This window comes from Notamacropus eugenii, chromosome 4 (assembly GCF_028372415.1).
Source record: "Notamacropus eugenii isolate mMacEug1 chromosome 4, mMacEug1.pri_v2, whole genome shotgun sequence".
Taxonomy (NCBI): Eukaryota; Metazoa; Chordata; class Mammalia; order Diprotodontia; family Macropodidae; genus Notamacropus; species Notamacropus eugenii.
The window spans coordinates 290,073,044-290,096,786 of NC_092875.1; the positions used below are offsets into that span (position 1 = coordinate 290,073,044).

Genomic DNA, 23,743 nt, shown 5'->3' on the forward strand with positions numbered 1-23,743 from the left:
TATTTGATCCTGAAATAATAGGGAGCCATTAGAATTTACTGAATAGCAAGATGACATGGTCAGATCTATGGTTTAAGAAAATTACTTTGGCAACTGAATTGAATTGAAGCTAGATTAGAAATAGAGAAAACTCCAGGCAGGGATACCAACCACAAGTCTATTGAAGTAGCCCAGGCATAAGATGACGATGGCTCTCAGCAGGTTGGTGGCTGGGTCTCACATGGCTAATCTCATGTACCATGGCAAACTAATCATAATAACCACACCAGTAGATAATATTCAGGGCAGAGAGACCATGAATAGATCCAAGCACATGATTCCACTGATTTAGGAAATTCCCTTCACTAATGCAAATCAGTAACTCTTCTATGACTTCAGATCTTTTAGAATTCCTAAGAGATTTAGAGATTTGTCTCTGCTCATTGAGCTAGATTATGCCAAGGACAGGACTTTAACCTGGCTCTTCATGATTTCCATGAAAGTTCCCTTTTCAGTATAATACATTGCCTCTCAAAAACTGGTAAATGATAATTATCAAAGAAATATATTGAATTCTCACAATTTCCCCCAATACCAGCCTCATTATCCTTCAGCTAACTGCAGTAGGTTGACTGGTAGATGTCTTAAAAAGTTAACATTTTCTTCATTGAGTAGTTTGCTGTCATTTATACAAAGAAGTAGTTTCTGGAACATTGACTTTTCCCATGTATACATACACACACACACACACACGTGTGTGTGTAAGTGTATCTATACTTCTTTCAACTGGATTAATAGTATAGTCCTGCCCTGTTGGCCTGATTTAACGGTTGCACCTGGAAACTAATTTCAGTTAGCTCCAACATTTCAATTTGCTGGGGAATCTATATAGAGTGTGAGTCTTCTCCACATTCAAAGGGGCCTGCCATACCAAATTACCATTTCAATCCTTCCATTTTCCTTCAGCTATACAATTATATCTTGGTATCAGTGTCAACTTGCCTTCCCCTCCTTGCAGAATACAAGCCAAGGTTTGTTCACACTCGCCAAACCCGCTCCCTTTCTGTGGAATTTGAAGGAGAAATATATGATATAAACCTAGAAGAAGAAGAGCTGCAACTTTTACACCCAAGAAGTATTTCAAAGCGCCATGATGAAGGCCTTCAATCTGCAGGAGTCCACAATGCTGCTGCTGCTGTTGGTGATGGTGAATTAATGCTGGCTGATGGCCCCAATGCAATGGGACAAGCAGATACTGTGCGAGTGACACATAAGTATGGATGCTTAGATATTCAGAGGAATTGATTTTCAAGTTAACCTGATGTATATTATTAATTATTATTATTAATATTATCATTATCATCATTAGTACCTTCATACCATTATAAAAAATAAATGTAGCTCAGCTTTAATGGGAGAATACTGGCACTGGTTAGCATCTAGTGGCTAAATAATCAGTGGGGGATCCAGGGAACAGAAGTTTTCAAGGTCTGATTTTGATTCAGTTTCATATTCAGGCTTATTCTACTGGGAATCCAAGAAGCCACAATCCTATTGCTGTATCTTAGAATGTCAGGCATGGAGCATATGCCCTTGAGCTGCTATCACTACAGGGGGTGCTGAAAGGAGAGAAAACAGATGGGGATAATTATTTGCACTACTCAGCCAACACTTTTTCCTGGATACATGGTTGCTATTATTCAGAATCTGTTCTATTACTCCTGTGGCAGTGGTAGCTGGGGCATGATCAAAAAATGGGGTCTCCTGGATGGGTTTCCAGGGAAATAGAGTAGATGGGGGAATGGAATTAGGGAGGAGAAATACTCGAGTTAATTAGATCAGCACCCAGCTAGTCCAGCATGTCTTACTTTTTGGAGGCTGAACCCATGGGAAAGAGCTGGGGAATGAAGTTTCAGCAAAGTGCTAATACTCTCAGTTTATTCTTTCAGTTGTACCCATATACCCCACTCCCCATACCTAAATATACCCATCTTTGACTGCATCTAGCCATCTTTTAAAAAGGACCTCTGTAGGGATGTTTTATCATTTCTTTTTCATTATCTTATTCTTTTGTGTTATAAGAAAGAAACCTGCTTAGCTATAAAACGTCAATTACTGCATCCTGTAATCTTTATAGTACCAAAAAGCAGCCATACTCTTTAATCAAATTGTTCTTCCCCCGTTCCTTATTGATCAGCCCACTTTCCTTGTCTCCCTGGATCTCTGTCTTTGTGTCATTCAAATGGGCGAAAAGGAATGGATTGGTTAAAACACCATCTCAATAGAAGAGGATTAGAGACAGACATGGTCCTTTTAATTAAACGATGCTTTATACCAGGTCTTTTTTTTCTGCAGCATTTTGAAATCTCATATTAATATTCTCTATCAATGCCATCCCAGCCCACTTGCTTCTTCAGGTGTATTAGCTGCTGTTTTCTAAGCTAAAGTTTCTTTCTGTTGCTTTTATGTATTTTGGGAATAGTATTAAGTCTGTCCAGTGCCTAACATGCCCTTGGCAGCGATTCCCACTGACCCCATTCTGGACGCCCACATTTATAGCCAAGAGGCATTACATTCATAATTATCTATTGAACAGCTTGTATTCATTGATCTGTTGCTTGTAGCTAAATTAACTGGTTCAGGAGAAAAAATAAAGTTCTCTTCTTTGGTCTTTCCTATAGGTGCTTTATTCTTCCAAATGACACAATCCATTGTGAAAGAGAGCTCTATCAATCAGCCAGAGCCTGGAAAGACCACAAGGCGTACATCGATAAGGAGGTTAGCTGGGATTTAAACATCTATTCCAAATCCAACTGGATGACTGGGGAGCCATTTTTACTGTTCCCTTGATGGGTGTAATGCCTAATATGCATTATAATTGCATGTAAAATATTACACACAATAATAACTCCTCTCTCCTCCCATCAACAACTCTGTGACCTGGGTATGTTAAGTATAAATATCAGCATCTACTATAGGATCTTGCCTGTAGTAACTACTTAATAATAGCTAGTATTTAAATATTAAAGTTTACAAAGCACTTCAAACATTATTTCACTTGATCCTCCCATCAAACCTGTGAGATAGGCATCATCATCATCCATTATTGCTGCTATTATTATCCCCATTTTACAGATAAAGAGGCCCCCAAGAGGTTAAATGACTGACTCGAGGTGACCAAAGGTTCAGAAAAGATAAAGTAATTTGACAAAGGCTCAATCACAAGCAAGTGTGAGCAGAGCCAGGATTTAAAGTCAGGTCCTCTTGCTCTTTCCACCATCCCATGAGCTCTTGAAGAAACAAGTGAAGGATGATTTGATGACTTTTTTATTCCTTCCAGGCCAATCATATCATGCGTCTGTTAGAAAACAAACTTGCATTCAATGTGAAAAGTGTTCCACCTTTGGTAGAGTGGAAAAAGTACTGTGACCTTTTCCCAGCATAGACCAAGATTGATTAAGTGGTTTAATATACGCTTATGGTGATAGAAAAAATTAAACTGAAGTGAGAAAGCATTTTGCACAAAAGAAAATCCTAAAGGTCTATTGGCCTTAAAATATAATTAATCCCCAATGTATTCCCCAGATTGAAGCTCTCCAAGATAAAATTAAGAATTTAAGAGAAGTGAGAGGACACCTAAAGAGAAGAAAGCCGGATGAATGTGACTGTAACAAGCAGAGGTAATGGCTTCTTTGCTGCAGCCTGCTGGTAATGTCTGCTCTGGAAACTCATTAGCTATTGGGACTGGCTGAGGTTATGATAGTGGGGTTATGTCTCTCTATTACTAAGCTTATTATGTGTAATGTACTATTGCACATAGTAATGACTGAGGCTATTTAAATAAAATTAAATACGCTATAAATCTAGGCAATAGGTGTGAGGCACAGTCCCTTTAAACTGAAGCTTTGCCAGTATTGCCATGTTATCTTTCTATTTTTTGCTTTGTTTACAGAAAATGAATTAAATGTAATCAAATGGAAATGTATGAAAACTCACTTTTTAATCCTGTTGCCTGTAGCTATTATAATAAAGAAAAAGGTGTGAAAGCCCAAGAGAAATTGAAGAGCCACCTTCATCCATTCAAGTAAGTGTCTTGCATTCGGTATAGTTGGTGGGGGGGGGGAAGGTAGCAAGGAAACAATGTGTAAAGTGGCAGCTTCCGTCTTCAGCCTGGAGCACCCAGCTAATATATGTGATGTGCATGACTCGCTTTCCTCATTATGTTGCCATGTGAGAAAAAAGACAAGGAGGGATGGTGTAAACCCCCTCAGCTAATTCCAAGGTTTTCAGCTACACCAGTAACATTACTGAATGTAGAAAAATGAAAAAAGATAGAAAAGGGGGAAACTCAATTGTAAACTGTGAGAGAAAGACGAGAGAGAAACAGAGAGAGAAGGAGGAGGACAGAAGAGAGGGAAAAAAAGAAAGAAGGACAGAGAAGGAATATTTGAAGCTTGCTGAAAGGAAGATTGAGACTGAATGAGGAAATGTCCAGTTCAAGGGAATGAAAGAACAAAAATGATTCCCACATTTACTCTACTGAATTAAATAAGCAAAAATCTGTAGAAAGTATGGCATAGTGTATAGAGCATCAGCTTTGAAATTAGGAAGACCTGAGTTCAAGTCGTACCCATCTCAATCAGATACAAGTATTTGACGATATCACAAATGTCACAACCTCTCCATGTGTCCAAGTCATTCTTTATACTTCTAAAATACAAATAAGTTACTGATTTGTATCAATGGAGAGAGCTTTCAGACCAGGAGAGCTCTATATTAATGAAATCAAAGATCCAGCTTAACATAAAATCTATAGAAAAATAACATTTCACAAATGATTGCACAACTTAGGAGACTCTAAGATTACTTTAACAAAACTTATCTTTCCTGCTATTGAAACTTGCATTTTCTTGATAAAGAGTAATCTAACTAGATTAGATATCTCTAAACAGTAGGAATCATAGTGAGGATCTTTTTTTTTTTTTTTTAGAGAAAGGACTTTTAAATAATTCAAAAATCCCTTCTCTTTGAGTAGAGAGGCTGCCCAAGAAGTGGATAGTAAACTACAACTTTTCAAAGAGAATCGGAGAAGGAAGAAGGAGAGGAAAGAGAAGAAGAGACAAAAGAAGGGGGATGAGTGCAGCCTGCCTGGACTTACCTGTTTTACACATGACAACAACCATTGGCAGACAGCGCCATTTTGGAACCGTAAGTCTCTTCTTCATGAACTTCATGATATTTCACTTGCCACAGAAATCTGCGCAGATTCAAAAGGGATATATTTTATTATTTTTTATAAAGGCAGATTGGATGGTTTTATTTTTTTTCTTAAATAGTCCATATTTTATGTGGCAAGGGTAATTTTCTCCCAGATTCCTATCTTAGAATAGTATATATTCTTTCCCCACAAATGTTCCCATTTAGTTTAAATTGCATACCCAGAATAAAATAGAAAGCATTTGATGCAGATGAGGTATAATGCAAAATGTGCACTTTTTAAATGAATGCTTATATTTTTCATTGGCTTGCATGCAAATTATTTTCCATGAAAGGAAAAATTTCCTAACACTTAGAATTACAACTAAAAGGGCAATTGGGCTGACTGGACAAATAGTACATTCCTCATTACTGGGGGTCTTCAAGCAGAAACTGGGATGACTACTTATCAGGGATATTGCAGAGAGGATTTCTGTTGTGATGCCAGTTGGATTCAATACCCTATAAGGTACCTTCTAACTCTGAGTTCAATGACCCTACAGTTCTATAAATACATGTATTTTGATTTTGTTGACACTAAAGAATGAGAAGCAAACTAATAAACAGAGAATAAAATAAATCCATTAGAAAGGATTTAGATTTGTTGAGAGCAAATTTCTCCAGACTAACTCTCTAGTATCTAGCTAATTATCCTCCTTTCTTTTATGTAATTAAATAGCTAGCACATCAGAGGAGAAAGGAAGATACTATATTCCCTCCTTAGACTTATTACTGATGCTGTCCCTGTACTGCCCTTGTAGAGTGCAACCCAAAGACCCCCTGCCTAGGGCATGCAGCAGATACAGCTAAGTGAGGGGCTTTCCTGGCACTTCTCCATGACACGTTCACTGGGTCTGTATTCCTCTAAGCCAAGGTTTCATAAGTGGAGTCAATTCTATATATTCTATGTATTTCTATATAATTTATTTCCTTTGTTATCCTATGTATTTCATTTCCTGCATTTACAAACATTCTCAGAAGAGGGCCATGGGCTTTACCAGACTGACAAGGTAGATCATGACACACAGGAAAAGAACTCCTGCTATAAGGAATTTTCAGTTAGCTAATTTTCAGTAGCTAAATATGTATAGCCAATGACCACTGTAATACAACATATACCACACTTTCATATAGTGGCCAGCTCTTTTCCAGGTGGCACTAGGTGTACGTTCATTGGCACCAGAAAAATGACAAATGGCTAAGAGAGTTCATGGTCCAGTCCAGAAAGACCAGTTGTTATTCCTTCCATATAATATAATATAATCAATGAGAAATTGTTTATCAAGTGTTTTCTGTATGCCAAGTTAGGGATACAGAAACGCAATACAGTCCCTGCCCTCAAGGAAAATAGCACATAAAGAGAGACTATATATATATATGTATATATATATATATATATATATATATATATATATATATATATATATATATATATATATATATATATATGACTTAGAAATCACAGGAATGGTAAACTGAGGATTCTTTTTTTAATAGTATTTTATTTTTTCCAGTTAAAGACATGTAAAGACAATTCTTAACATCCATTTTTAAAAAATTTTGAGTCCCAAATTTTGTTCTCTTTTCCTTCCTTACCCCCTCCCTCAAAGAGGTAAGAATTTTAAATATGCAGTTGCATCATAAGGACTCTTGAGCCATTTTGATAGACATTTGCCCCACTCACCAATCAGGAGAGCACAACCCTGGCTGCAAGGTCCAAAACTGAGTGGCAACAGTCAGAGGAACAGGGAAAGAGGCTGGGTTGGGAAATAACTGAGTGACCTCCTTATGGTTGGGGTCCATGTCTTGTGCTTAGTTGTACCCCTAGCATAGGACCTTGTATGGAATAGTTGTTTGATTCTTGCTTGTGAACAGTAAGAACCAGAGAATCTTGACAGTGCCTTTCAGCTCTGTACCTACTGCTCCAAGAGAATCAAGCCCAGCCTTCTCTACTTCCTACAGGCCCTCTAATGAAAAGATTTTTAGGTTGGGAGTTTTGTATTATATGTGGCCCATCACCTTAGGTTACTGTATAAGTGACATTTCAGCTCACCATTGATTTTTATTTAATCTTTTACTGGTCTTGGGGCTATTTTTCTTCTCATTCTTTTTACACCAAATAGTCTTCCTTTGACACTCTGATACACAAGAAAAAAGTTCTAAAAACTATCAAGGTAGTCCATGAACATGGAAGGGGGTAATAGGATTTATTTAACCTCTACTATGTGCTGTTTTTTTAATGAATATCTTATTTTTTGATCATCACAGCAACTACAAGGTAGTTGCTATTATTATCCCCATTTTACAGTTGAGGAAACTGAGCAAATAGTGGCTAAGTGACTTACCCAGAATGAATTCCACTGGAAGAATCCTTGAGAACAAGTACTCTTTATATCTCTAGCACCTAGCACAGAGCTTGGCATATATCAATACTTCTTAAATTTTTGTTGATTGAGTAATTAATTAGCATTCCTTTAATTTCTATATTTGACTACCAAGAGGGAAAAACCTAGACCACCAGCCTCATAAGAAAGAAAATAAGCAACACGGGTTTAAATCTGATAAAACATTGGCTTGAAGGTATTTCTATGACAATGTTATACCTAAGCTCATTCACTTTTTTTCCCCTGTCCAACAGTGGGATCTTTCTGTGCCTGCACAAGCTCTAACAACAATACTTACTGGTGTCTGCGAACAGTCAATGAGACACACAACTTTCTTTTCTGTGAGTTTGCTACTGGCTTCTTGGAATATTTTGATATGAATACAGATCCCTATCAGGTAAGCAAAGCCCTTTCCTTTTTCTGAAGATTATAAGAAGCAAATATTAAAGAGAGAATTTGAGTCAATTTCCTTGGCCTGACCCTTCTCTTTTTTTTTACCTCCAGCTCACAAATACGGTCCACACAGTAGAAAGAGGCATCTTGAATCAGTTGCACGTACAACTGATGGAACTGAGAAGCTGTCAGGGTTATAAACAGTGTAATCCAAGGCCTAAGGGACTTGAAGCAGGTAAGGGAGAAGATATATATATATATATGCATGGGAAAACAAAGGGGCCTGAGGAATTCCATTGGCATAAGGAATTCCTAGGTTCCTGAGCAGGGAAGCTCCCTCTACCAAAGCTGAGTACTACAGACCCTGCCCCTTATTCTTGGAGAATTGTCTGGAGCAGAGGTGTTAGATGTGGGGCCTGGGCCCAGTTCTCCCCAGTGCTTCCTGAAGCAGATAAAAATGTTATTGGGAAATAGTGAGCAAAATAGATAAAAATACAATAAAACAAATATAATATTACCTTTTAAAACTAAGTCAATATGTGACCTCTAGGGACCCTTCTGTATATAGAAGATTAGAGGTCCTGTCTCAATTTGAGTTTAGAACACAAAGAATGCTTAAGTGACTTGCCCAGGGACACACTTGACCTAGGATTAGCTGTATGTTTTGACACCCAGTCAGTGTGTGTAAGAAGCAGGACCTAAGCTCAGTTCTTCTTGCTTTTGAGGCCAAGACTTCATCTAGTTAGTAGATTCTAGTATATGACACTGCCTTTCATACATATCTGTCATACAGATAGACAGACAGACAGGTACATGGAGAGAGAGAGATGGAGAGATCTAGATTTATAGATCATTTAAGTGCTTACTGAAGGAAATATATAGATATAGATACGTAACTATAAACCTATCTATACGCCATGTATACATGTACATACATACATATTTATGCATATATACAATCAGTATAGATATATAATTAGATTATTATTTATAGTATAGATCAGTATAGATATATAATTAATTAGATATCAATTTATACACCTAATTTTTCTATATTTTGAAGATCTTATTTTAATTCCTTTATTACCAAGTTTTCTTTATCTGAAACTTTTACATATATGGAAAATATTTTGGAAAATTCTCAAGGGAGTTCATAGTCAGGTTCAATATCCTAGTTTAGAGGAAAGCATTAATGAAATGCAATGCAATTGACCTTTCAGAGTTGGTAAGTTTCACTCCACTGTCTCCAGCAGGTCCAATTTTATTAACAAGCTTTGATTCCCCACAGAGGCATCTACAGGAGGATGGGGTAACAGGGACGAAAGCTTTAGGGGTTTGTTTGTTATTCCTGTCAACAGGCATGAGCTGTACTTTAAGTAAATGAGAGTATCCTCTTTCCTTAAGGGCACTGGGCCGGCTCAGACAATTGCCAGTGTCTGCCTATTTACAGCTGGAATTGCCCCAGCAGGGTTTCAGTTCATCTGACAAAGTGAATTAGGCTCATTTGCAAGTGTCTCCCATGCCCCTTAATGAAAATTTCAAACAATCAGTTGGAATAGTATCTGAAATTAGAGCTTCTTGAGCAGCTCATTAACTTGGGATCTAGACAGAGTAAATGGGTCTGTGTGGAATCAGTCAGATTATTTCCTCCCTAGAGTGTAGTATGGTACTAATCAACTCATTTTCTCCCAGGGTACAACTAACAAGTTACCCCCTTCTCTCCCTGCCCCCATCTTTCATGGCTAATGAGCATGTCCAGGTTCTCTTCCTCTATTATCCAGAAATATTAACATATAAATTCCACTTCCCAATAATAAATAACTGTAAAGGAAAGAGGGAAGTGTAGAAAGATAAGGAAAGAAATCAGTCTTATTGCTGTATGGGAAAAGCCCAAGAAAGCTAAGTACTACTAATGACACCAGGGATGCAGAAGGAACCATTTTAGCAAGTAGCTGAGTCATTTGGGGATAACCTGTTCTCAGAGTGATTACTTGCACTTCTGAGTTGTCAACTGATCACCTCCCATGAGGGTCAAGAAGGTATACTGAGGTGGCTGGTCACCTGCCCCTAAATATCAACCCCTCTGTAAATCATTTCACCATTACAACTTTATTCAGGTTCCAAAGATCTCATCAGGAGCCCCAGCGAAATTTAAGAGTTATACTTTAGTTAGCAGCTAACCCTTGAATGAGATTAATTGAAAGCCTGCTGCAAGGAAATTGGGATGGACCTATTGGTTTTCCTTATTCTTTTTAAAGGTATGGTGAACTTGAACAATTTTGCCTACTTACCTCAGTTTTCATAAAAGAGGGATATATTCAAACTAATGCCCTGCCTTTCTACCTGATTAAGGGGCTCCATTAGAGAGATACTGACACTACCACTAAGGTCTGAATATCATTAATAATAATAACTGACACTTGTAGAGGATGTTAAGTTTACAAAGTATTTCAGTTTATGTTATTTCATTTGGTCCTCATAATTTCAGGAGGTAAGTACTAGAGTCTTATTATCCCCATTTTATAGACAAAGAGACAGGGAGCTTGGAAAGGCAAATGACTTGCCCAGGGTAACTTAGTGAAGAAATTACATAGTCAGGACTTAATTTCAAGTCCTTTGACTTCAAATCTTGTCCTCTTTTTATGACCCAATACTTGAAAATTTTATAATTATTATGTCCAGAGGTATTTCTTTATAAGAACACGAGTGTCCTATGTGAGTGATAGAAGGAGCACACAATTTGGTGATGTTTGTAGTTTTTTCAGTGATGAGATAGGGGAGAGAGAATTCCAAATGTTTATTAACAGGTAGCTCTACCTGTTAATCCGCCAACTAAACCAGTACCAAGGGAAATCATAATTGTCAAGTTTTTTACAATATGTTGACTGCTAAATACCAAGGTTTGATTTTGGTCATTAGTACTGTGGACTTTTCAAGGAAATTTCTCCTTGTGTTTAAATGTACTTTCCTTACTTTTTCTCTTTCTGCTTTCATGGAAATTCTTTGTTTTGTGTTTTCTAATTTGAAACTTTTTAAGTATCATTTTCAGTCCCTGTTTTCAACCCAATTTGTCTTTGAACTCAAAAACCTTTCTGGGATCTCAGCCCTCGCTGTATTTAACACAGTATATTTCATTCTAGGAGTTAGATGATATGCATGGAAAACTACATTGTGAATGGTTTTTACAGGTTCTAAACACTAACATAAGTTACTCTTGTATTTTCCTATATCAGGAAATAAAGATGGAGGAAGCTATGACCCACACAGGTATTCAGACTTTTTTATTCTCCCTGGCAGCTGCTTTCCCAATAATTGCATGATCCAGTCCATTTCAACTAATGTCTATTCCTTGCCATGATGTACAGAGAGGCGCTAGCTTGTGGTGCATGCAAGTTCTAACAGCATCCTACACTGCATTTTGTCATTGGTTTCAGATAAATCATTATGCATTTCACTCCCCTCACTCATAGTAAAGCATCAACCAGCACACTTAACTTATTCCATGCTGATTGTTGAGAACTTTTTAAAAACATATACATTAAACTACATGAAAAATACATCTTTGTGGAGAACAATACTCTTAGAGGAACCAAAAATGAGTCTCTTTGGGGGGGGCTTCTCCAGTTACTTGGGGATTTCATAGCAGCTAGTTATCTGGAAAGATTTCACTGAATAAAAATAATCTCTAGGCATAGGTAGTAATTAGAATTTTAAAGAGAAGTCCAGAGAATACAACAAAGAAGACCTAGATGTTACCACTTACTAGTAACTCCTAGAAAACGGAGTTCAAAAAGGTATTGTTGAGAAAAATTGATGTCTATTCCCAAGGTGATAGAGTAGAAAGAGCCCTGGGCATGGAATCAGTTGGACCTGAGTTCAGACTTGGCCTCAGACACTTACTAGTTGTGTGACCCAGGACAAGTCACTTAACTATTTTTGCCTCAGTTTCCTCATCTGTATAATGATTTGGAGAAGGAAATGGCAAACCATTCCAGTGTCTGTGCCAAGAAAACCCCAAATAGGGTCATGAGAAATTGGGTACAACTGAAAAATTACTGAACCACAAAAAGGACAAAGATGGCAAAAGAAGGAGAAGGAAAACAAGAGTTAGAATAGCTAGAGAATGTTTATTTACATAGGCTGATAGCATTTGGAGATGGAAGGGTCCTTTAAAGATCATTTATCTAGTCAAACCTCATTTTGACAAATGAGGAAACTGAGATCTAGCAAGGTTAAATGACTTGCCCGAAGTCACTTTGCATGTAAGTAGAAGAACTGGAATTCACATGCAAGTCTGATGATTCCTATTTCCACAATATGTCATCCCCTGCGCCCCCCACCCCCGCCACCCCAAATGACTCCTGTTTCCACTATACGATACTATTTTCCTATTGTACCTATAGAGAACAACCAGGAAGTTGGTCTTTCCTAATTTTCCCCTCTCTAGTCTCGGTTCACCATGGACCTGTCACCCTGGCGACACCTATAACTAATGACAACTGTACTGTACAATTCTAGTAGTGAGGGGTGACACTAGAACCTCATTGTAGTTCACTGACATGTAGGGGAAATCCGGTGTGAAAGATTTGAGTGTCCTTCATGGTGATGCCTTTAAGAAAAAATAAGAAACTTCTAGCTCAGTTCTGCCTTTTTGTCTACTGACTTGCCATATTCCCTTTAGCTTTGTTTTTCAAACTATTATTTTATTACTATTTTGGCCTCTTGAGAACCAGCCCTTTCACTAGAATCAAGGTCCACTGCCTCATTTTGTCATGGCAGTGACTTTAGCTATATCCTTCAGAGGACATGCACTAGTGAGCCCAGTGTTCAGGGCTTCAAATACAAACTTTGTGAATTCACAAATGTTCTACTCCATAAGGCTGGATACTGAAACCAGAGAACCAATGCAGCCAAGGCTTGAGAACTGAAGAGAAAGAAAAAAAATAAAAAGGAAGCAGTTTCTCAGTGTACTTTGGGGATAGATAGATAGATGATAGATAGATAGATAGATAGATAGATAGATAGATAGATAGATAGATAGATAGATAGATAGATGATAGATAGATAGATAGATGATAGATAGATAGATGATAGATAGATAGATAGATAGATAGATAGATAGATAGATAGATAGATAGATAGATAGATAGATAGAGGATAGACAGATAGATAGATATCATTATATAGATACCTACATACATATATATGATATGGATATATGGAATAAGAGATGTTAAGTGATTCAGACTTGAAACTTTAAAACACTTTAAACTATATCTTTAATAATAAAAATTATTAGATTGTAAAAGACTTTTAAAGAAGTGGTAGAAACTAAGCTTAGGACATTTGCAAGGTTATACATCCTTGGGAAAAAAACCATAATTAATTGGGCTAGACCTGCTAGACCTGGCCTTCCAAGCATAGCTTCTTTCTTTGGGTGAATAATTAGGTTTCTTTATCCTTAACAGTGACCCAGAAGCCCCTGACAAAGCAGTCTGATCCCCTCGTTCAACAAATTCATTTTGCTTTTTTCATTCATTGCTTTAATTGACATTTGATGTAGAGAAGAGAAATATGAGCTTACGCTGGGAATTCCTACATTAGGAGAGGGGGGAAAAAGAGCACCACTCAGATAGTACTTTAGCAAATAAATTTGCCTAAAACTAAGAGTTTTTTCCCCATCCTGTATGGGGGGAAAGTAGAGATACAGTTTTTCAGTTAGTTGGTTTTTGTTTTATTTGTGTTTTGTCTTTTTCCATGTTACATAAGGATATTAGTATTGCTGTCCTCCATGTTTAAAGTCAGAGCTGCCATCAGAGATGGATGGTTGTGAGCATCTCTGAAATTGCCAGCATTATACTTCTGCATAGCTCTTTGTTCTTTAGCCAGCGCCACTCTCTTTAGCTCTCTGTCACCTGTTCAGCTCAAATCTTGCAATAAAATAGCACCCCTCTGTGCCGGGCTATCTTCTTGGAGGGTGTTTTTATGCAAATCACAGCCTCAGGAATTCTGGCCCTTTGCTTGTGATTGCTCCCTCTACATTTAGAATGCACTGCAAACCTTAAAGCGCTAGCTATTATAGTTATCACCATCATCATTACTGCTGTTGTTTAAACTTGCAGTGGTGAGATGTATGTCCAAGCCTTAGATCAAGAGGTTTTAACCTTTCTGGTGCCATGGATCCCTTTGGTGGTCTAGTAAAACCTCTGGACCCCCTTCTCAGAATAATGTTTTAAATGCATAAAATAAATTGCATAGTATCCCCAAGGAAAACAATTGTATTGAAATATAATTATCAACATGTTTTAAAAACAAATTCATGAGCCCTGATTTAAGAACCCCTGCTTTAGATGAAGAAGACAATGTGAGAAAGCGACAAATTTTAACTGACATTGTCCTCAGTAATTAAGGACGTCTTTGCCAATCATGTAACACCAGCAAATTGCACCACCATTTGATTAGACATTAAAGAAAATTTTCATTTGCTCACTCTATCATTATTACCACCATTCATCAACATTAGCCGGTTATTAAATGACCACATATCTATCTTATGAATTGTGTGTATATGCTTGTTGAGACAGGAAAAGAAGTTTTTCAAACACAGTATCTTTTAAACATTGTATTTCTATTGTTGTTTTGATTTAGGAACATCTGAGATCACTGGAGGATTTCCATGACTGAAAGATGATATTTTACCTTTAAACTGTTGCAATGCTAAGAACAATAGTTAAGAGATATGATATAAGTTGAATATAGGTAGATAAGTACAAGTGTCAAAAAATAGGACTCATTTCCAAGTCTCTCCTAGATTTATAGTAACACCTCACATTGGTTTGTGCACAATACAAAGTAAGCAATTTGCTAACTGGTCAGTAAGCATAGCGAGAAAGTTGTACGTTAGCTTTTATTCTTCATGTTTATTGATTGTAAGCAATTACCGCTCCTATTTTTAACATTTAATTTTTTTGTTTATTTTGGTTGCATTTGATATTTCATCACTTTTAATTTGTAAACTATTGTAAAAAATCTATTTTAAGTATAATTCTCTCATCTGAACTAGAACTAAGTAAAGGAAATATAGCCTGTTACATTTGTAAATTCCCAATTGGCCTATTGCTTACTGTCTGCATCTCTACTCAAGCTTAAAGGTCATCATTTGCTTTCTATATTCAACTTTCCTAAGATGGGAACCCCACCTATAAAAGTTCAATTTCTACATGCTAATGAACTTTGAGATGTGAGAACATTTTGATACTGTAATGCTTCAGTTTTTTCGAAGTCATTCTTGTGAGAATGTCAACCATCTAGTCAGCACTGAACCTCAAAGGAATTTTTTTTAATTGAAGGCAACTCAGACAGTGAAAAATCAAGTCTTTGAACAGTTAGCAGTGACAAAAATATCTGAAAATCTCCAAAAATTTGAACTGAGGTTGAGATTGTTTGATTTGTTGAACAGAAATAAAGTTTTTGTTGTCTAGCAGTGACTAGACAGCCAAGCCATACATCACAAAATTCAAGAATCATGAAGAAAAAAGCAGGATAATTAGACAAGATAAGAAAGAAGAAAAAGAAAAGTGGAGAAAAGAGAGAGGTGGAAGAAGTTAGCAGTATTAAGAGCTATTTCAAAGAGTCAATAGTTGCTAGAAATCCCAATAGAGATGACTAATTGACATCTGTGACAGTGGAGAACAGGAGATGAGGAGGAGTCAGGAGGAAGACAATTAGAAGACAGTGAGAGGAATCATGGTACTACAAATGTATGCCAATCATAGGCCAGATCTTAAAGGCAGGGCAAACAGACTTGGAGACACATTAGGAGCACCTAAGGACCTCATTGTACTTAATGTACTGGAATAAAATTTCTGACATAATGAAGAAAAGATAAAATTATTTTCAGCAAAATATGTGCAGGAAAGCACAGACTACATTTTTTGAAAGACTGCCATCTGAAATAGCTAAAATAAAGAATCTGGCATATAAAAAATATAAAGCTTGGATTCTTTAGAATCCAATTGTTGTGTGCAATAACTCATTATGTAATTGTGGCAGACAGCTACAGCATTACAATATCAATTCTGTTCAGTGCTAGATACGAGCTTTCTTGCAGAAGGTTTTTTTTTTGTTTTTTTTTTGCAACTTTGGCTCTTGTGGATTATTATCCCAGAGGGAAAATGACTTCAGAAGCATAAGTAAATATCGATGAATTTTCATGATTCAACAAGGACTTATTGTGTCTAACTGCTTACTAATAAGATTCAGGATAATGGGAGAAAGAGAATCAGAGAAAAAAAACTACTAAAAACAACTAAGAAAAAGACAGAAAATACCAGAAGGAAAAAAGAGGAAAAGGAAAATAAAAGTATAGATTAAGTAAATATGGACTAACAATGCAAAACTTCTAGCACAGCAAAAAAAACAAAAAAACCTTCCTTAGAAATTAGTGATTATGAGACTTGCCTTTTCAAAAATTTCTTGCAAAAAAAAGTCTTCATCCTGCAAATTTCACTTTCCAGAACTACAGTTTCTTTGCTTCATTCATCAAAACAAAGTTTCTTTCTTTTAGTTGTAATTGACTCAAAAAAAGAGACAATCCTCCAATCTTAATGATACTATCTTGAGTGAGAACCATTTGACATCATGCTGTTCAATGATTGTCATCTACATAGACTGACCTAAACCAAAAGGCAATCATTGGCTTTTTAGTTTCTCATATTCATTAGAAGCTGAGAGAAAAGAGAAAAACAGGAAGACGCAAAGAAAAAATAAATATTGCAGTTAAAACTGATAATTTCTTATTCATATTACAATTTACAAATTACAAATTGCTTACAGTCTAGCAAGGAGCCCCAGCTGCTTTCCCCTCATTTTTCAGAAGTGAAGGGGGAAAGTTGACACTGAAGGCTAATGACAAGAAAATAGATAGCACTTGTGTTTGGGGCAGGGCCATAATTGACCGATGGCACCTGGGAAATTGAGATGCAAAGACTCGTTTAGTTCCTTTTTTCCTCTCTTTATAACCTTAGTAGAGTAATGAGATGAACATCACTCAGTGACTAGACTCTCTGGCTAACTCAGCATCATCCTTGACCCTATTTTTCTAATTGGCTGTCATGGAAGATTTTTGTTTTCTGTGTGTTTTATCTACTGTACTAAAATAGTTGACTGTGGTGACACACTATAGCAAGGGGGAGGAAGACTAAGAACAATCAGAATGAAGGAAACATTGTTGCAATTTTCTAAAAATAAACTATGATACCCATTCAAAGAGGGATGGATCTGTAGGGTTAAAAATGTGATGAAATAAGTATATTCAAGTAGTTCGTTCGAAGTGTTCACTTAGATTGGTTTTGGTTCTTACAAAGCTGTGAGATATAATAATAATAGTAACTACCTGTACTGACATTATCATTTTTCATATTTTTCATAGTCATCTCATTTGATCTTACCAATAACCCTATTAGGTTGGTCAGGTATTATTTTATTCATTTGAAAGGTTAGGAAATCATGCCATAAAACATTTTGGTGACACCATCAAGGTCACAATAGAAAATAGCAGAGCTGAGAATTTTCACTTCTAATCCAGTATTCTTTCTGTTACACTCTGCTTGCAAATAACAGAGATTTCTCCCTACCCCCTTCTTTTTCCAGGTGGGGTCTTTTGCCCAATTACTTTTATAAACAAACTATTGCTTCCATACCAAATTTTTTGGGGAGAGATTTGCTAAAGATCTATTTTTAATTATTGCTTTGGAAATACAATAATAAATTGCAGTAACTAAGGAATTGAAACTGTTTTCTTCAATATGTCTTCACTGGCTTGCTTCTATTTTCACAGAGGACAGTTATGGGATGGATGGGAAGGTTAAACTGCCAAACTTCACCGAAGACATCAACTGGCAAGGACTGGAAGATTTATACAGTGTAAATGAAAGTTCCTATGAATACAGATACAACTATAAACTAAGTCTGGTTGACTGGACTAATTACTTGAAGGATGTAGATAGAGTGTTTGCACTGCTGAACAGTCACTATGAGCAAAATAACACAAATGACACTAAAACTGCTCTAAAACATGGGTTCTTGAACACATCCTCTACACCACCTGTGCTAGAGGAAATGACCTCGGCTGTGTCCGATGAAGATACAAGCAGTATGGAGGCAGAAGCTTGGCTGCTGATTGCACCGCTGGACTTGGGAACCCTAGATTTGAATCCAACACCATTAAATCAAGAGAGGAAACTTGAATGGAATAATGATATTCCTGAGATGAGTCATTTGAATTCCGAACACTGGAAATATCATCATACTGAAAAATGGATGGAGGATAAAGAATTAAATAGCTTTGGGATGGATTTCAGTGGCAATGGTTTAACAGAGCTGCAGTCACCAAATCACTTCATTCTACAGCCTGTTAGCAGTCATCAGAAAGAATCACACCAAGACAATGACCAGAGAGAGGATATATTTGAAGATCAGATGTATCTTCCTGTGAGCTCTGATGGATCATCAGTTCATCAGGTCACAAACACATCCACTGTTGAGCAGTCAATCGGACCCAGCAAAATGGAGACAATTGTGAACCCCACAGAGGATAATCATACAAAGGAGAATTTGCAAAACCTCGAAGGCAGTGGTTCCTCCTCACTGTCCTCTAATTAGTTGAAATTGTAAACACAGTATTTTTAAATTGTTATTAGCAAACTAATAACGGCAATCATGCCAACACACATTCCAAGCTTATTAGAGCTACATGTTTGTGGTTGTAATTAGTACATGTATGTATGTTTGTGTCACAGACCCACTAAGACATATATTTTTTAATTCTTGATTTTTAACAAGTAGACAAAGAGGTTTTTTTGAGTGTTAAAACAGTATTACCCTTTGAAGGTCATAAAAACACCATGAAAAGTTATTAAATCAAGATGCCAAGCATTTGAGTTACATAGCTTCCAAAAGCTGTCACCATTGATGAATGTCTTAGCACACTCGCACTGCCTACATAACGTGTTTCTGATAAATGATTTTTAACCACTGGAATTTCTTAATGTCACAGGTTAGAGTAAAATGATATTGCACTTTGAGATCCTTATTCCTTGTGTCATTTCTTCATTATTTTACATGCTGTTCCTTGCCTCACTGTTTGTGCATTGTGATGTCACAGTATAGGGTCACAGGAAAGAGATACAGGAGGGATTGTACATGAAAAGTATATTGTTTTAATACTGTTTTGCCAGAAAAATATTGTGTGTTTTTCCTTTGACTTGCTAAAACTGAATAGCAGAAGGACATGGTGGCTAAGAGTGTTCAGAGATTTTCAAAAACAAAGAGTGAAAAATTGGCTATTCTCTCTATTTAAGGGAGGATATCAAAGTATTTATCATATCCTTGAGAGATCTAAATTTGAGTATATTCTTGAAGACATCTTATAAAAGACTTTTCATTTGGAAGGGTTTGTTTTATTGACATGAATAAGGGACTTAAAAGCTACATTATGTAACAGAAAATCTCTTCAATAAAATAAACTCGTGAACATTTCATAATTCTAACATAGCACACATGCACCAGGAATTTAATTTCATAGTATTTTGTTACATTTTCATTTTTATGGGCTTCACCAAATACTGAAATTTTTAAAAGTACAATATTCAATTAACTGCCTTTGAAACTCTATGCTCTTGAATTCCTATTATTTTCCCATTGTAGATTTTCACATACCAACAAAAGAATTACCTCATTCATTTTCTTCACTATCATACCCAACCTCTTTGGAAAAGTTTCCTATCTGTTATTTTGTTTAGCGTACTGGTCTTCTGTTTTGCTTTACACAGCTCAAGAACTAAAACAAAAAAAAAAAATCTGCTTTGTTTTAAAGGTTCATTTTTTTAAAAAAAAATTCAGTTTCTTTTAGTCGAATCTTTAATTTTAAAGAGCTGTTGTTATCATAGACTTTGTAAATATGTTAAAAAAACTAACTAGCTGTTGTTACATATCTGATGTATGTGTCATTGGCTGAATGACAGAAGAAACGTATTTATGGTCATGAATGATGCTATTTGTAAATAGATCTCCTGTCATTAGGAAACCTACTGTGTTTTTAAATCTTGTATAATAATTCTGTGACACTTTTATAGAACAATTCTGGCTTCAGGAAAGTCTAGAAGCAATATTTCTTGAAATAAAAAGGTGTTTTAACTTTATCTGCTTCAGATAAATTCACATGACCAAGTTTTGTAGTAAACATATTTCTGCAATAAACTGATCTCATTTTACATTACTTAAATCCCAGCCAGACCTCAAATCATTGTCTTCTATGATGAATTTCCAGGTTGAACATGACGATTTCCTTGAAATTGCTTAGTTGCTGTTTTGGGAATGTAAGGCAAGCAGAACAGTTCTTGAGAGCTCTGGAGTTGCTAAATGAACAGAAGTCAGAATAATAAATACAATTTACTCTGTGGAGAGCCAGGATTAGGAAAAACTTCCAAACTTCAGTGACTGGTTCCATTCTGCATTTACCAAGACAAATCTTTTGAGCTACTTAGAAGCTTCTCCCTTTCTACCTTGCTTTCTGGTTAAGATATTAACAAATTGTAAATTACCCAAAAGTCATTTATATGACAAGAAAGAAAAGGATAGTAATTTCTTGGATAATTAAGGGGAGATTCTAGTTTCCCTGTGCCTGCGTTATTCAGGGTGAACATTTCCCCAGAGAAATACTGGTCTACCTTCTTCCTGGCACCTTGATCTTATAATTCAGCCTCCCCATTCTTTGAGTCTAATGTTGCTATGCTGAAGATGTCATAACATTTTAAGATCTGGAAGGAGAAACTGAAGCCAAAATTAGTGACTTAGAGAAGAGCCTATAGTGAAAAGAGGCTCAAGGTTGCTCGCATCTGGTAGTCTTGCAGAAGAGGTATGACATGACAGGGCACATTACTATACATAAGAGTTATGCTCTAAAGACACCCCCGAAATAGTTAACAGGGCACATAAAAATGTGGAATTTACTGTATGGGGAGGAGGCTGTGCCCTTTTGCTCCTTCTATAATATCATTGGCTGATGTAAGGGCAGACTGGCCAGTCAGCAGCAGGGAACCCGGGAAGAATAATGAAAGCCAGTTACATTCTCTTCCTTCTTCCCTTTCCCTTTGCTGATTCAGTAATGAGGAGGTCTCTAAGAGCAGCCTAAAAATGCAGTTCATTGCTGCTCTGAAACCACTGAAATGGAAACTGCTATCTTCTCAACTGGCTGTCATTATTATGTCCCATCCTGCTTCAGACATAAGGACTAGTCTGGAGTATTTGGACTTGAAGTCCCCTACAAAGGATGGAGTTTGATATAATTTGACAGGTAGTCTGGCATAGTGAATAGGGTAATGGACAAGCAATTAGGAAGCCCCAGGTTTAAATCCCATCTCAGAAACTTTCTCTGTGTGTGTCCCTCAAAAAGGTATTTACCCTATACTTCAGTTTCTTATTCCCCCTATGAGGGAGTTGTACTCAACAGCCTTTAAGACCCCATATGGCTCTAACTCTAAGAATTTGTGAATTAGGATTAAAGGAATTTGGACAATAGGGGAAGCAAAATACTTCACTCAGATTCTCTATCTCATCAGATTCTTAAAAGACTAAGGTAGACTTACCTCCAAAGCTCATTAGTATATTTTCTGGATGTAAGTATAAGGTCAATCAGTTTACCTCCTTTAAAAAAAATCGCCCATTTGTTTGCTATTGCCTGATAGCAGCCCATTTAAGCTAGGAACAGATGCAATGGTCAGGAAATTTTCCTGGTTTCAAATGCTTTAAGAGATCCGTAATTCCAAACATCTGTAGTCTCCACTGTCCCAGGGCTTAAAAATGGGAAGGCATTGAGGGGCTAGAAGAGGCTGCCACTGGTCAGGGGAGGACCAGAGCAAAAGGGAGGAATTCAAGTGACTCAGCCCTGTTTGTCTACATCTAGGCCTACAAAAATAAAAGCTACAACAAAATTATTAACAAACACTCACGAGCACACTTTAGAGTCCAGAATAGGTAAGCATTTAATAAATATTTTTGGAATGAAATTCCCCCTGGCCCAGCCCAAGGTGTTGATCCTTTAGATCAGAGCAGATGAAGCGGGTCTGGGCTGGCAATAAACCCAGCAAAACGTGGTTGGGCATAAGATAAAGGGATCAAAGGCCACTTTTATCTGAATGTTTACACCCGGGATCCCTTTCCCTACATCTCCATAGGGCTGGGCTCTCTGAGACAATTTTCCACCTAAGTAGCAAGTATTTCCCATCTCAGGCACAAGGTGTCACTATAGCGCAACAGAAAAGCAAACAATTTAACTGACAGGGAGGCTCAGTACTCCTGTAAGAGCTGTCTGATCATTGATTTTTTTTTTTAAGTAACAGCACTTCTCTTGATGCTGCCATAAACCAGAACTGTATCTGGAAGAACCTGATCCACAGTGATCGCTCTCTCTTTCTTCTTCACATAGCATCTTCATTATTCTGGAAAGTCACAGAATATTTTTGTTCACTTTGGGTTGATTTATATGGGTTTTAAGAGTTGGAACTGCAACATCCCTCCGAAATTCAATGTAAAAACAAGCACTACATATTGATCTCCTAGCTGGCCAATGGTCTGGAGGAATTTAAAATATTTTTTGGCTTGGGGAGTGCGACAGTTAGAGAGGTGGGCTGCATTATTAGCTTCTGGAAAGGAAGAAGGGCAGTCACTTGGGAAAAGGGTTTTGGCCAGCCTCCATGAAGCTGCTGTTGCACCAATGCTACGTGATAAGGGCTAAGAGGAAGAAGCAGTGTAGCCCTTACCTTCCACTTGGATTGGAGGGATTTATTTCAAAAGCGTCGACTCCTTATTAAACTCCTACTGTATACATAACACTGCACTAAGTTCTGGGGGATACAGAAGACAAAAAAATGAAACAGACTCTGCCCTCAAAGACCTGACATACATACAGCACGTACACATGATAGTAATGATAACTATATGGCAATTTAGGGAGCTCCTGGGACTAGGACTGGAATAAGGAAAGACTTCATTCAGGAAATAGTAAATGTTGACTTTCATAGTCCCTGAAGCAAAGTGGACAATTGAGTTAACTATTTGCGTAGGAAAGAGAAAGAAAATCTCTTTTGCCCAAAATATTCACATAATTGAGAGAGAAGTTATGGTTTTAAAAGAGAAGGGAGGTTTTTAGTGAACATGCTTGGACTGAGGATTTTCTGCCAATGATGGACCACCTTGAAGAAACGCTTTCTCTGTCTCTACTATATATGAACAACTAAATTTAATTTGTGAGACTTTAGCACTGTCCTACTTTGGTGGGAAGTATGGACCAGGAAACTAATACCCTAACCTTTATGGTGACTTAGGCAGAATGTCCCAACCTGGATCATTTCTCAACTTTGGAAATTTTTTTCCTATATTTTTTAGTGCTTCCTAGGTCACCTGCTCTTGCCCTCAAGTTTTAGGGGGTGCTGGATTTAAACCTTCAGCTTTCCTTCTAATTTCAATTAAGAAATAACAATACACTCTGGTCATTCCCAATGATTTTTTTCTCTTTTGTCCACTAGGTCATAGATTCTGAGCTCACTGGTTTCCTCACACTGCCAAATTCCAGTTAACCAGCTCTAAATAAAGTAAATCACTATTTGATTCTCATTAGCAACAAGCTTTAGTATCTCAGTGGGTGCATAACATCAAATTTAAGCATATTTCCT

The 23,743-nt window shown here is 36.9% G+C and overlaps 1 protein-coding gene across 8 annotated transcripts in view; it reads left to right on the forward strand.

The window, feature by feature from the left end:
* SULF1 (sulfatase 1) overlaps nucleotides 1–20,289 on the forward strand; it is a 206,088-nt gene extending 185,799 nt beyond the window's left edge. For 7 of the 8 annotated variants that reach the window (XM_072604795.1, XM_072604798.1, XM_072604800.1 and 4 more), the window contains 8 exons: nucleotides 998–1,253; nucleotides 2,661–2,757; nucleotides 3,565–3,659; nucleotides 3,998–4,063; nucleotides 5,015–5,187; nucleotides 7,874–8,016; nucleotides 8,124–8,247; nucleotides 17,851–20,289. In XM_072604795.1, the coding sequence (XP_072460896.1) occupies nucleotides 998–1,253; nucleotides 2,661–2,757; nucleotides 3,565–3,659; nucleotides 3,998–4,063; nucleotides 5,015–5,187; nucleotides 7,874–8,016; nucleotides 8,124–8,247; nucleotides 17,851–18,674 (1,778 nt within the window). In that variant the 3' untranslated portion in view covers nucleotides 18,675–20,289. Of the gene's footprint in view, nucleotides 1–997; nucleotides 1,254–2,660; nucleotides 2,758–3,564; nucleotides 3,660–3,997; nucleotides 4,064–5,014; nucleotides 5,188–7,873; nucleotides 8,017–8,123; nucleotides 8,248–11,245; nucleotides 11,280–17,850 lie in introns of all 8 variants that reach the window. The other variant, XM_072604802.1, reaches the window with a different exon arrangement.
* The last annotated feature ends 3,454 nt before the right edge of the window (nucleotides 20,290–23,743 follow it).